The 14788-nt window shown below is 35.1% G+C and overlaps 1 protein-coding gene across 1 annotated transcript; it reads left to right on the top strand.

Annotated features, from left to right (window-relative positions):
- Positions 1-11463: 11463 nt before the first annotated feature.
- Positions 11464-14448, top strand: LOC149575130 (GTP-binding nuclear protein Ran1B). The gene is made up of 8 exons (XM_089814979.1): positions 11464-11560; positions 11665-11731; positions 11834-11890; positions 12209-12326; positions 13435-13524; positions 13614-13793; positions 13924-14001; positions 14120-14448. The coding sequence occupies exons 1-8, from the start codon at positions 11558-11560 to the stop codon at positions 14187-14189; spliced, it is 663 nt and encodes a 220-aa protein (XP_089671105.1). The 5' UTR covers positions 11464-11557; the 3' UTR covers positions 14190-14448.
- Positions 14449-14788: the final 340 nt, after the last annotated feature.

Raw genomic sequence — 14788 nt, 5'->3', positions numbered from 1 at the left:
ACACCAAACCATAATCCAGAACCTGAAGAAGATCAAGATAAGGAAAGATTGTTGCAAGTGTTGTCCAGGGAAAATTCAAAGCCTGTTTTAGAAGTTGTTCCTTATGATGGAAAATTGGACACCAATGTTGTGTTGGATTGGATCTCTAATATGGAGAAGTTCTTTGAGTATGAAAACACTCCTAATAACAGAAAAGGTGAAGATTGCGGTCACTAGGCTGAAAGGTCATGCATCACTATGGTGGGAGCACTTGCAAACTGATAGACAAAGGAGAGGAAAGGAGAAGATCATAACTTGGCCAAAGATGGTGAAAAAGGTAAAGAACAAATTCCTTCTTGCTAATTACCAAGTTAGCTTGTTGAGAAAGATGCAAAATTTGAAGCAAAAAGACATGACTGTGAAAGATTATATCGAGGAATTCTATAGATTAGACATTAGATCTGGACATGTGGATGATGATGTTGAGAAAATTGCAAGGTACATAAATGGATTGAGGTCCAGAATACAAGATGAAATAAGTTTTGTGAAGTTTGAAAGTGTGGAAGAAGCATACCAATATGCCTGGAAGGCTGAGGAGATCTTGATAAAGAAGCATGAACAAAGACAAAGAGGTAGAGGTGGCAGATTCCAAAGAGGTAGAGGTAGATCTTATGGTGAAGGTGGCATATCAGAAAGTTCTGTGTAGGATAAAGGCAAATTTGAATGGAAGAATGATGACAAAGGCAAGACCAAATGGAAAAGTGGTAATTCTTACTGAGGAGGCACTAGTTCTTACCGAGGAGGAGGTAACTCTTATTCTAGAGGTGGATTTCATGGTAATTGTTTTAGATGTGGTAAAGAGGGAAATATATCTTTTGAATGTAGATCCTCTGAAAGTGGGCAAGGTAACAAAAATGTTGTGATTTAAGGAGATGATCAGAGTTCACCAAGTGGACCTAAGGCTGGAGAAAATTTGATGGTGAGAAGAACCTTATGTAATAAAGGAAGTGATGAGGAACCTATTTTAAGGAGAAGTATTTTCAAGACAAGATGTAAGATGGCTGGAAAATGCTGCAAAGTGATCATTGACAGTCGAAGTTCTGCAAATCTGGCATCAGAAGAGCTGGTTGCCAAGTTGCAGTTGTAGAGACTAAAACACCCCAAACCTTATCATGTTTCATGGATCAAATATGAGCATAAGATATTGGTAAGTGAGCAATGCCTTGTGAAATTCAAAATTGGACATTACTTTGATGAAGTTTTGTGTGATATTATGCCCATGGATTGTTGTCATATTTTGTTGGGTGGACCTTGGCAATATGATAGATATGTTGTACATGATGGAAGATTGAATCAATATACTCTTTGGGTAAATGGGAAGAAACAAACATTGGTGCCTTTGATTGAAAGTCCAGATGAGGTTAATTGCACTGTCATAAAAATTTGCATGGTTAATGGGAAACAATTTGAAAAGGAAATAAAAAAGAATCAGGTATGTTTTTCCATACTTCCTAGAGGACCGAGTGTTGGTAGTAATGACCGAGCAGTAGAAGCTAGTAATGAACGAGTGACAACAAATAGTGACAGCCAAGTGCTAGTAGAAATTACAGAATTGTTGAATGAGTATAAAGACATTATTTCTGATGATATTCCTAATGGTTTACCTCTAGTAAGAAGTATAAGTCATTGTATGGATCTGATTCCTGGAGCTAGTTTGCCAAACAAAGCACCATATAGATTGACACCTACAGAGAATGAAGAACTTAATAGAAAAGTGCATGAGTTGTTGCATACAGGTTTGATCTGAGAAAGCTTGAGTCCATGTGTTGTACCTACTGTATTAGCACCTAAAAAGAATGGAGAATGGAGAATGTGTACTGATTCCAGAGCTATTAACAAAATCACAGTGAAATATAGGTTTCCTATGCCAAGGATGGATGACATAATGAATTGTTTGAATGGAGAAAAGTATTTTACCAAGATTGATTTGAAGAGTGGCTATCATCATATCAGAATCAGAGAAGGTGATGAATGGAAGACTGCTTTCAAGACAAGAGATGGTTTGTATGAATGGTTGGTTATGCCTTTCGGTTTGACTAATGCCTAGTACTTTCACGAGGTTGATGAATGAAGTTCTGAAAAGATTCTTGGGTAAGTTTGTGATTGTTTATTTGGATGATATTATGATATTCAACAAGACTAAGGAAGAACATCTTGAGTATTTTAGACAAGTATTATAAAGGTTGAAAGAGGAAAAGTTGCTGATTAATCTGAAAAAGTGTTCTTTTATGCAAGAGGAGATTGTGTATTTGGGATTTGTAATTTCAACTGATGGATTGAAGATGGATCCTAAGAAGGTTAAAGCAATTTTGGAATGGCCTACACTTGAGAATGTGGGTGAGGTAAGATCATTTCATGGTTTGGCTAGTTTTTACAGAAAATTTATAAAGAATTTCAGTGCTATTTGTAATGCTATGACTGAAATAATGAGGGGAGATAAAAAGGAATTCGAGTGGACACATGGAGTTGATAAGAGTTTTGAGACTTTGAAACAAAAGGTTGTTGAATTACTTGTATTGCTTTTGCTTGATTTCAACAAAGTATTTCAAGTTGAATGTGATGCAAGTGGTAATGCAATAGGAGCTGTATTAAGTCAAGGAGGTAAGCCTGTTGCTTTCTTTAGTGAAAAGTTCAATGATGCTAAAAGGAAATATTCTATGTATGATCAAGAATTTTATGCCATTGTTGAAGCATTGAAGAAGTGGAGACATTATTTGATGCCTAAGGAGTTTGTACTATATATTGACCATAAAGCTTTATAATACTTGGGAAGTCAACATAAATTGAACTAGAGACATATGAAGTGGGTTGAGTACTTGTAAAGTTTTATATTTGTAATCAAGCATAAGAGTGGAGTTACTAATAGAGTTATTGATGCATTGAGTAGAAGACGTTCTTTGTTGACTGAAATGAAGGTTGAAGTTCTTGGTTTTGATGAAATGAAATAGTTGTATGATGTTGATCCTGATTTTTCTAAGGCGTGGAGAGAGAGTAGATCACCAAATCTGATAGACCACACAAGTATGATGAGTATTTCATTCAAGAAGTTATGTTGTACAAAGGTATTCAATTGTGTATTCCTAGAAGTCCTATGAGGTTGAATTTGATTAAGGAAAAGCATAGTGGTGGATTAGCTGGACATTTTGGAATTGATAAGACATTGAGTTTGCTAAAAGAGAAGTATTATTGGCCACAAATGTATAAGGATGTTCAAAAATTTGTAAAGAGTTGTGGAGTTTGTCAAGTTGCAAAGGGAGTGAGTCAAAATACTGGTTTGTATACACCTATTACTGTTCCTGAGAAACCTCGGACTGACATCAGTATGGATTTTGTTCTTGGATTGCCTAAGACAATGAAGGGGTATGATTCTATATTTGTTGTAGTGGACATATTTTCTAAGATGGCTCATTTCATACCATGTAAAAAGACATAAGATGCTGAGCATGTCGCTAAAATTTTCTTTAAAGAGATTGTGAGATTGCATGGATTACCAAGAAGTATTATTTCAGACAAAGATAGTAAGTTTGTTGGTTATTTTTGGAAGATTTTGTGGAAGAAGATGGGTATTGAGCTGAAGTCTAGTTCTATATTCCATCCACAGACAGAGCTTGTGAATAGAAGCTTGGGTAATTTGATGAGATGTTTAGTTGGGAATAAGTCAAGTAGTTGGTAGATGGTATTGGCACAAGCTGAAATTGCATATAATAATTTTGTGAATAGGAGTACAGGGAAGACACCTTTTGAGATTGTTACTGGAATGCATCCTAGAGCTATATCAAATTTGAGAGATGTTGCTGGTGAAGAAAAGAGAAGTGCTATAGGAGAAGAATTTGTTGATTTTATGGAGTCTTTGCATAAGGAAGTGAAGTTGAGGTTGGAACAAAGTAATCAAAAGTATAAGGAGAATGCTAGTCAATCTAGAAAACACAATGATTTTCAAGTTGGTGATGAGATGATGGTTCATCTGATGAAAGGAAGATTCCTAGTTGGAACATACAATAAGCTGAAGATGAAGAAATTTGGACCTTGTAAGATCTTGAAGAAGTTTGATAGTGGTAATGCTTATGAAGTTGAGCTACCTAATTACATGGATATATCTCCTATATTCAATATTGCTGATTTGTATAAGTATCATGAGTTAGAGGATGAATTTGTTGTATTAGATGATTATCCTAAGAAGTGGATTGAAGAAGTTGAATAGATATTGGATCAGAGAGTTGGCAAGAGTACAAGAGGAAAAGATTACTATGAATATTTGGTGAAGTGGAAGAACAGACCTATTGAAGATGCTTCATGGATTTCTCAATTTGAGTTGGATTCAACTCAAGTTGGGACATCTCAATAATTCAAGAGAATCATTTCTTTCAACCCCGGTTGTCTGATGCAGGAGCATCCTGGGTTGCCTTGTTATCTTGCTCATTTTTGTTCATTTTGCAAATTGGTGCCTAGCAAATCCTTCATGTGCCTAGTTACTATAGCACTCAGTTGGAGCTGAGTTACTGTAGCACTCAATGGGAGCCGATATATTGTAGCACTCAGTTGGAGTTGAGTTACTGTAGCACTCAATGGGAGCCAAGTTACTGTAGCACTTAGTGGGAGCTGAGTTATTGTAGCAATTCCTTCATGTGCCGAGTTACTGTAGCAATTCCTTCATGTGTCAAGTTACCCAGTATATGCCGAGTGACTCTTCATGTGCCGAGTTACCCAGTGTATGCCGAGTGACCCTTCATGTGCCGAGTGTCAGTATTTGGATGTGATTTTTGCGAGTCGACTTGTGAGATTTATTTCAATTGCGACATTTATATTAAGATCTTTTCTTGGGATTTGTCTAGACCGTTATAGAGTTAGCCTTGCTATTATAAAATGTTCTAGAAAGATTTGTAAGCCATTTTGGCAATTATATATAGAGTGTTTAAGCTTAGAGTTAGGCAGGTTTTTGGGAGAGTAGATTGGAGAGCAGAATTGAGAGTGTGAATTTGCAGTTGGATCTTTGAATGTGAATGTATTATAGCTGGGCATGTATGCTGAATATTTGATGAATCAATAAATATATTCTTGTTCTCTCTCTCCTTGGTGTTGTTCCTTGTGTTTGCTTCCATTGTGTCAACTCTTGCAGTGTGGTTTGGATAGTTGGGTGAGCCTTTGGCTCTAGTTATTCTCTCTTGGCCTGCATCATTTTCTCATGCAGATATGAACTTTTAGGACATCTATGTTAGGAATTGATGTAAGATATATCATTAAATATACAATTCCTACATACCTTCTTCTCTTAGTTAGTTGTGGTGTGATCATCTGATCCATTGGATTGTGTGATCTTAGCTTTGCTTGCTCCACTGCTTCTAGCTTCCACTATTTCTTTCCATTTTTTTTTTACCTCAACCTTTTCTTTACCTTTTTCATTTCCATTATTTGGTCTTGGTGCTCTGGTTTTGTAGTTTCTGCTAACATGTCCAACATTGAGACAACAAAAACAAACTAGTTCTTCATTTAACTGTTTCTTGTAATTTCCTCTTAAATGTTTCTTAATGCATTTTTCTAGATATGCCCATATTCTCCACAATAATGACAACTACATCATGTATTGTAATCTCAATGATGAGTATTAATTTTTCTTGATGCTTGTTTTTGTTTTTCAGTTGTCTAGTTAGATTTTGCCTTGGATCTGCACTCATAAGCTCTATGTCCATATTTCTGACAATTATAACGTCCTTCAAATCTAGAGGTACTGAGTGAATCACTTTTATTTGATATGCATTTATGTGCTTGATGTCCTACCTTCTTGCAATTAAAGTAATTACCAATACACTTTGATTTAGAAGTTTTCATACCATTCTTGCTTTTGCAAATGTTGGTTGTATGTCCAAGTTTACCACAATGATGACATGTTGGTTTGCCTTTTAGATTTTGCATTTCTTTGTTCTCCAATTTTTGATGATTCTCCTTCTTCGACATATGAATTGTGCTTGTCGTATCCTAGTCCAGAAGTATCTAATGTTGACCTGGGTGATCTCATTGGTTCCTCAAAGTATTTGATAGCCTCACCTGATTTGTTCATTCTCTCTAGAAGTTCCTTTTCAATCTTTAACTCATTTCTCAGTTGCTCATATTGTGACCTTAAGCTTGTGATCTTCAAGTCCTTCTTATTTGCTTCCTAAGTAGTAATTATCAATTGATTCATCATATCTAGCTGATTGTTTACGAGCTTTTCTACTTCAAATGATACCTCTTCAAGTCTACTTGTCATCTATCTTTTATCTTCGTCAGCCATGATTTTGTCTTCTTAAACTTTCTTTTTTCTCTATCACTTCACATAGTCTTATAGATTGATTTTTTGGATCTCTCTTGAGTTCTTTTACTTATTTGTTCATAATGTTGTTCTTCTCTAGTAGTTCTACTATTGTTGCATTGCTATCACTAGTCTTCCCACTATCAAATAGTCCTTTTGTTTTAACTTCCTGATATCTTGTGTTATTTTGTTGAATTGCCAACTCTTTCCTTTTTATCAAGGACTTTATTAACTCTTCTCTTAGTTCTTCAAGTCGTTGCAATATGATATGGATTTCAATCATTTGGTTCTCAACAACTTTTCCCATTAGGTATTCCTCCATCTCCAAGATTTGATCCTCCCAAGTTGTTGGACTTCTTCCAAGAGAACTAGGCTCTAATACCAATTGTTTGAAGTATTTAATGGAGGGGGGAGGTAGGTGAATCATGATTTTAAACTTTTACTTTCAAAACCAAATTATTGATTTCACACCTTATACATCTCATATTTTAGATCTAACATTAGAACTGCAATGTTAAAATGTAAATGATAACATCACATCCATGAAAAGATTCAACACCTAACACAAATGATTTGGTTACCCAAAAGCACTTCGATGTGGAGGTAAAACTAGGGTGGGGATGAAACCCACAAATCTTCACAGTTGCAACAATAAAGTTAATCTGTTAGGATTACAATGTTTGACCATAATATATGATCTACACTATGAGGGCTCTACCCTATTAAAAGCTATTAAGACAACTCTGCCTTACCCTGTTAGAGGATTTTACACTTATAATCAAGTAAGGACTCTATTAGGAGATTTATATAGACTTGTTAGGATCACTCGGTTAAGAGATTTTCCCTAACTCAATATGTTAAAATTGATTCAATACCTGACCCTTAGTTTGCTTTAAAGGCTAATTTTGGATCTCCTCTATTCAATGTCTCAATCTAATCTCTTAATCTGATATCTTTATTTTGTCCTTCACTTCTTGGATTTCTCTATCTAATCTCCTCTCAAACTTAGCCTTTCTTACTCTATTTTATCCTTGTTCACTACTTCACTTTGGACATTCACTCATTCATTCACACACACACATACGCTTCTCCTTCATACCTTTGATCCTATGGTTAAAACCCTCTTTAAATAGACTGATGTAGGAGCATCCTAGGGTAGTTAGCCATCCTACATGTTGGAGGGATTTTGGTGAAGTTGAGTGGACCTATTTGTGTCTTGGTTAATTTTTTTTTTATACATTTAATAAGTGTTGTAAGCATTTTAAGACATTAGGTATTTAATTTCTATAGGAGGCCAACTACAACTAATGGCTCTATATGTATATAATGTAAGGGTTATTTAATTTGTAGCTTAGTAGGTCGACTTGTGGCTTAGTTGGGTATAAGTAGGGGGTGTGGCGATGTCTTTAGTCATATATTCATTCATTTAGAGAAGTGAGTTTGGAGAGTAGCTAAAGAGCAAGTTTTTCCTGAGTTTGTGGACAGAGTGCCGAATGTGAGGTAGTTTACAATAGGATTGTGATTATTCATCCATCTTGGAGAAGAGGATGTGGTAGAGGAGTGAATTTTGAGAAGGGCTGGTAGTTGAGGCTTGGGAAACAAGGAGATTGCTTGATGGGCTTGCGAGCACAAGTTTAGATCTTTCGTGGAGGTTTCTACTAGAGTGTGGATCTAGACTAGCTAGGTTTTGGATGATATCTTGAGGGATCTTGCAGAACTATTACTTTCTTTGTATTTGGTCATAACTAGGAAGGCCTTATAGCTTGACACATTACATATAATCAATTATTTATGAATAATGAGTTGTGATTTGATACCATATCTTGCATCATTGTTGTGTTTCCATAGTATGATTATTTGTTGGGGGCTAGGACATCTCCTCTAGGGATTCTCTTACCTTGCACTACATCATAGACAATCTTTGAAAGTTTTGGATCATAATCAATGATTCATAATTCATCTCTTTTGTCATTTCCCTTCTAATTGGTTGCTTTTCTTTCCTCGGGATCATTACCATCTATAAAGATGAGCAAACTCTATCTTAATTGTCTCTACAATTATTAAATGTATATAGAAGTCAGCCAAAAATGGTTTACATAGGTGTTTGTGCGATTACAAACTCATATGACAAAACTGGTTTGCTTGGCATCAGAATGTTCTAACGCTCGGTCATTACTAACATTCATGTTGGCACTCGACTTCTACATGCTTGATCTTTTCTGTTTGCTCAACAAAAAATATCTTCCAATTTACTCGGTCTCAACTGTGCATGCTCGACATATATATGCACTTGGTCTCAACTGGGGTGCTTGGCAATCTTTGACTTGCTCGACATGTAATGCAAAATAAACAAGTCCTCGTGTGCTCAACCTTTGCTAGATGACTCGGTCACAGTGATGACCTTCTATCCTTGCCTAGTAAATGACTAATTGTCTGGACACTAATAGGAAACATAGGCGTAGAGATCAACAATTATACCATGTCTAACTTTTTTGCTTCACAAGTGTAAGAGAACTCGATGACTGACAAAGAATACAAAGGGTTTCACAAGAGACCAATGAAAATGTTGTCAAACTGAGTATATCATCTGTAGGGCTTCTCTTTCTATTGCAACACATATTACTTATGATTTTCTTGAATTATAGGGCTTCCTCCAGGAATCCCTGAAAATGTTTGGAAGTTTTATTTTCCTTGTTTTGCTAAAACTTTTTGAGCTTCTATATAAAACTAGCGTTGCCCTTATTACATCTTCGCACTCTATAACCTTGACTCCTAGGCATTGTGTCTTTCCTCCTTGAATGGTTTTGAGAGGACCAATACATATGTCAAGTCAAGTTTGTCTCAACTCTAAAGTACTTCATTATTGAAAGGGTTGAAATACGAGATTTTGACGAAGCTTGCACTACTTGCCAATGTATATCTTTTCCATGTTTAATGCAACTTATGTTACATGGATGAGAATAATGTTATCTACTCCACTTCAATTTCTTATTGATGTTGATTGAATTTAGGTTTGGTACCTCTATCCATGATAAATAGAGAAGTTGGGTTTTTAGCGATTGCAAATACAAGTGTCATTTTTCCTTCTGCTAAGATAGTTTCCCTACGTGTGGAGCTCAATGTCTGTATGCTAAGTGGAATAATGAAAGATTATTGTACTCTAGATGTTGTGTTCTTGAATTACAAACAAATATCAAAATGTCATCTTGTAATTGTAGTTTTTAAAATGTATCTCGAAATAGCCCAATTGCCTACAATGCCACTTTAGTCATTCTAAAAAATGGGTCCAAACTTGTATTCTAACTAATACTTATGCCAAAAAAATATAGTTAATATAATATGTAAGTATATACAATCAATTTGATTAGGTTTCCACAATCCATTAGACTTTCTAATTTTGCTTCTGGATTTGATTGTGTTCATTTTTTTTAGCATCAACGTTTCGGATCACACTCTGTGATCCATCATCAGGATGAGAGAATGCAAGAATGAAAAAGTGAGCAGATCAAGCCAGTCTAGGGGTTAATAAGGGAAAAAGTTGGAAGGAAGGGAGGTGGATAGAGGAGGATTGATCCACCTCCCTTCCTTCCAACTTTTTCCCTTATTAACCCCTAGACTGGCTTGATCTGCTCACTTTTTCATTCTTGCATTCTCTCATCTTGATGATGGATCACAGAGTGTGATCCGAAATGTTGATGCTAAAAAAAACGAACACAATCAAATCCAGAAGCAAAATTAGAAAGTATATACAATGTTAATATAGTTTCCACTTTCCAAGTGTTATGATCAGAAAAGTTCTGAAAAACCCTCCTCTAATGGTAATAACACATTCACAGATTTGTAACAGTTCTTCATTTTCAGAAATAAAATTTGATATTCAAAGCTGAGCATTCTAATTTTTACCTTGTTCTTATCCCTTTTACTTTCCCTGTAGTATTTTGTATATCTGTAGTTGGGTGTACTATGCAAATCTAATTGTTCTGATATATTCAAAACATAACTATATTTCCCTCCTACTTTGAGTATGAACCAATGAGCCTTACTTTGTATGTAAATCAATGCTTAGTGGTAGAAATTTTCTTTAGACCTAACAAACTTATTCTGAAGTAGGTGGAAGAAATTTTTTCTCTAAATATATGTGCATTAACAAGAAATGTGTTCAAGAAGAATGCCCTATCGATCATTCCATATTTACAACTTCAAGAAAATTGCTCTGTTTTTACAACTTCATACTTGATAACCCATTTATATAGAATTAATTTACAATCAAACAAATACAATTAGAAACAATAAACTAAAAATTACAATAAATAAGTCTATAATATTATATATATTATTTTTTGATATAGATTTTAAATAAGTTTACATGTGTTCAAAATTTGAAAACTATAAATAGAAATGAATGACTATGTGATAATCTATGATATTATAGCTTTTTAGTACTATGTACTTACAAAACAAGATAAATAAATCATACAGCTTTTTAAGGGAAGCGTTTACCTAGTTGACATCAACTGGATATCAATATGATTTTTTCAACAATTTTTATTGCGTTGTGGTTGGTATATATTATGGGGCCCTTGGTTTATGGTGAAGTTGAAGGCTCACAAAGAGCCCACCTAGGATCAAGTCTTGCTGAGTGCAAGGCCCCTAACATCTAAAAGGAATGAGGTTGGGATCATGTCCCGAGCGAATTTGGTGGAATAGATACCCCTTATCTTTGGTTCTTAGCTAAAGAGGCTAGGCTAGAAAAGCTAACCTTCATAAAAAACCTATGGACTATCCTTTGTTTTTTGGGCACCAGCTATGCTCCAGAAAGAATGCACCAAAAATCAAATTTATTTTCCTTCAAATCTATGAAAAATATAGTAATTTTTCTATTTTTTTGGCGGTTACATAATGTACATATCATGAAGAACAAATATTGAAAATTTCAACAAAATATGTTGTGTTTTCAATTTTTTCAATTTTGATCAAAACCTTTTTTTGTTGTCCGACATAAACCTTTTTTGGTCCGAAATAAAATAAATAGTATAATATATGCCTTTGAAAAGTGATGGACGGACGGATTTGATTCAATCCCGTCGATTGATTTTTGAAGTTGGTCTTATATTGAGGTTTAGAGCAATTTCATGGTCATTTTCTTCGTCTGCGAGCTTTTTTATGTTTTTCAGTCGAATCGGCTTCGATTTGGCTTTCAATTGGGTTTTTAAGAGCTTTTGTTTGTGAAAAATGGTAGGTCCATGATGGTGGTGTGCTTTCTGCGTTGCTCTTAAACCCTAGTTTTTGAGCGCTGTGTTCCATTATACAGTTATTTATCGTGGTTTTTAAATGTTCAGGCTCTTCCCGGCCAGCACGCAGATTGCCCAAGTTTCAAGCTTGTGATCGTTGGTGACGGAGGCACTGGTAAGATAAAAGTTTGAGAAGTCATGAATTTCGGTGGTCAAATGTTTTTTGTGTTTTGAATGATCCAAATGGGTTGCTGACTATGGGGATCTGTATCAACAGGGAAAACCACATTTGTGAAGCGTCATCTTACAGGGGAGTTCGAGAAAAAATATGAGCGTATGTGGACTTTTCTGTATCTTTGAAATATTTTGTTATATTTCAATAAATATGATTGGGGGTTCTTTCCTGGTTACATATCATACGTGTTTTCTAATGCAATGGTTTTAGGCATGTATCTATCATAATATTTTAGGTATTGGCGATTTCGGGCTTTCCTGATACTGGGTTGTTGATCAGTATGATCAGTTTAAAAACTAGGTTTTCAAGGTATAGGACCTATTATAGAGGCTGCAGCAAAGGGATGCCTAAATTGAAAGCTCTAAATCGTGTTGATTGTTTACACAGATATTCTGAATAGTTTGTTTTATTTTACAGCTACCATTGGTGTAGAAGTCCATCCTCTGGACTTCTTTACGAATTGTGGAAAGATTCGTTTTTACTGTTGGGATACTGCTGGCCAGGAGAAGTTTGGTGGCTTGCGTGATGGTTACTAGTGAGTTTTACTGTACCTTCAATTTGCTACGTTATCCTTATTAATTTAGTTGTTGATTGGGTACTTGTACGCATCCGTGTAATGCCATTTAGCCTTGGATTTATGTGCTTTTTCTGTGGCTTATGTGCCATGAGAACCTTATGCTGGCGGATAATTTTGCATCCAGATTTCGTGTTGATCATCCGGTTGATTGCTTCCTGTTTGTTTGAACTGATACTAAATCTGATGGCAGTTATATGATCACAGTTATCTGCAAGCATTAGCTGTTACATGATCATCATTTTTAATTGCTTAAACAATTGTTGTTTGAAAGTTAAATAATGTACTTCATTTTACAAATATTATTTACATGTTTATTTTTGTTCTGGTCTGTAGCAGTTGCATGGTATTGATTTATTATTTTATGATTTTAAAATACGATGTTTTTTGTGGTCCATTAGAGTCAGTCTGTGAGCTTCATGCATGATAATTTAATTCTTTTTGGTCTCAATTTGTTTAGGATCATAGTCCATGAATCATCATGGTAGATCATGAAGTGTGAGGCAAAATGAATTTGATGAACAAATTTGCGCAGTTGTCTTCCAGAAGGTCATTTTTTTGAACTTAACTGGTTTGCGAATTTGACCTCTGTATGTGTAGTTATTGTGGAGTTTCATATACAGGGTTTTTTGTTTGTTGTTTGCGATTCAATAGTGGTTACTCATTTGTATATATGTCTTGTTATTCAGACGGTAATCTCATGGCTTGAATGTAATAATTCATCGCTGGAAAATTTAGGACAGAGTTTGCTTTATGTTGTCTATTTTGTTTATTGAATGAAATTGTACTTGTTAATTAAATAATGAAGGTTATTATTTTTTTCCTAAGTGGTTGAGATTAATGACATGCTCTGATATGTTATTTTGAAAATGTAATTTCTTGTTAGTTTGGCTTCTAAACTGGTATATTGCGGTTAGTCATTTGTATAAATGATTTCTTATTCAAACGGTAATCTTATTGGTATGGTTGAGATTAATGACGTGCTCTGGTATTTCATTTTGGAAATTTAATTTGTCTGTACTTTCTTTTCTAAACTGGTATCATTGGTGTTCTTGTTGTTTGAATGCAGCATTCATGGGCAGTGTGCAATTATCATGTTTGATGTTACTGCCAGATTGACTTACAAGAATGTCCCTACTTGGCATAGAGATCTTTGCAGGTAATGTTTCGGACAGCACTCTTTTGCATTAGTTAGTGATTTTCAATCAATATTTTGCATCTGTATTAATTGTTGTCTGTAAATGGCAGAGTGTGTGAGAACATTCCCATTGTTCTTTGTGGAAACAAGGTTGATGTGAAGAACAGGCAAGTGAAAGCCAAGCAAGTTACTTTCCACAGAAAGAAGAATCTTCAGTACTACGAGATCTCTGCAAAGAGTAACTATAATTTTGAGAAGCCATACCTCTACCTGGCACGCAAGCTGTCAGGGTGGGTTTTAGTCTTGCCTTTACCTTGTAATTTTGTTTTTGAGAGATATCTATAAGCCCCTTTCTAATTTATTTTGCTGATATGAAGCTTATCCTTTTCTCGAGTTTGATGATTTCTGCTTTGTTCTTAGGGATCCAAACCTTCATTTTGTGGAATCTCCAGCCCTTGCTCCCCCAGAGGTTCAAATTGACCTTGCAACTCAACAACAGTGAGTGAAACATTTCCAGTATTCTTCTCTTAAATCTTATGGAGAGTCGTGAAACTTGACCTCCCATGTGCATTTATTCTATGCTTATTGATTTTCTTTTTTTCCCTCTTTTTCTCAGGTATGAGGCGGAACTGACAGCAGCTGCAGCCCAGCCTCTTCCAGATGACGATGATGATGCTTTTGAGTAAATAATTTTTTAGTCCATAATTTGAATGCTTCTGAATTTTTAGGGTGGCGGAATTGTTTTGTTCTCTACCATTGGAGATGACTTATGAGTTCCTGAATTCAATTTCCTCTTTTTGTATTTGGGCTTATATACTAAGTTTTTGAGGTACACTCCGCGTACAAAATATGTATGAAGTGCAACAACATGAAGTGTTACCAGGATTGCATAACTCATCTGCTTATGCAGTTATTTTTATAATAGTTAGAACCGAAGTTTTGAGATATCTACGTATCAAGTTTTAATTGAAGTGTTATCAAGAGTTATCTCCTTTTGTTGGTTATTCTTGTGATCAGCAGCATGCACAAAATGCTTATGGTGGTGAAGCATGTCTGACATAAGTTTTATTTTTTTAATATGTTAGTGAGAGATGAATTCATCAGTCTCAATAATGTGGCTTGGCAAAGTCTGTATGTGGTATTTTGGATTAGTCGAATTGCTTATTATCAAATGATTTTCACTATCATATGGAATATATCTGTATGTTGGAACTCTGGGAGAAAATATTAGTTTTGATTGAAGTTGTAGAGATGAGAAACGTAAGTAAGAATTTCTTCTGTAGGA

Source organism: Cupressus sempervirens, chromosome 2, assembly GCF_028749045.1.
Source record: "Cupressus sempervirens isolate cs-2001-9-10 chromosome 2, ASM2874904v1, whole genome shotgun sequence".
Lineage (NCBI taxonomy): Eukaryota > Viridiplantae > Streptophyta > Pinopsida > Cupressales > Cupressaceae > Cupressus > Cupressus sempervirens.
Note: the sequence above shows the minus strand (reverse complement) of the source record. Positions and strands in the feature narration are given on the sequence as shown.

Bases quoted from the DNA above. Each gene is read 5' to 3' on its own strand.
- LOC149575130 (XM_089814979.1), top strand. The intron at 11,732-11,833 runs GTAAGATAAAAG...CTGTATCAACAG, and splicing joins CGTTGGTGACGGAGGCACTG to GGAAAACCACATTTGTGAAG. The intron at 13,525-13,613 runs GTAATGTTTCGG...TGTAAATGGCAG, and splicing joins TGGCATAGAGATCTTTGCAG to AGTGTGTGAGAACATTCCCA.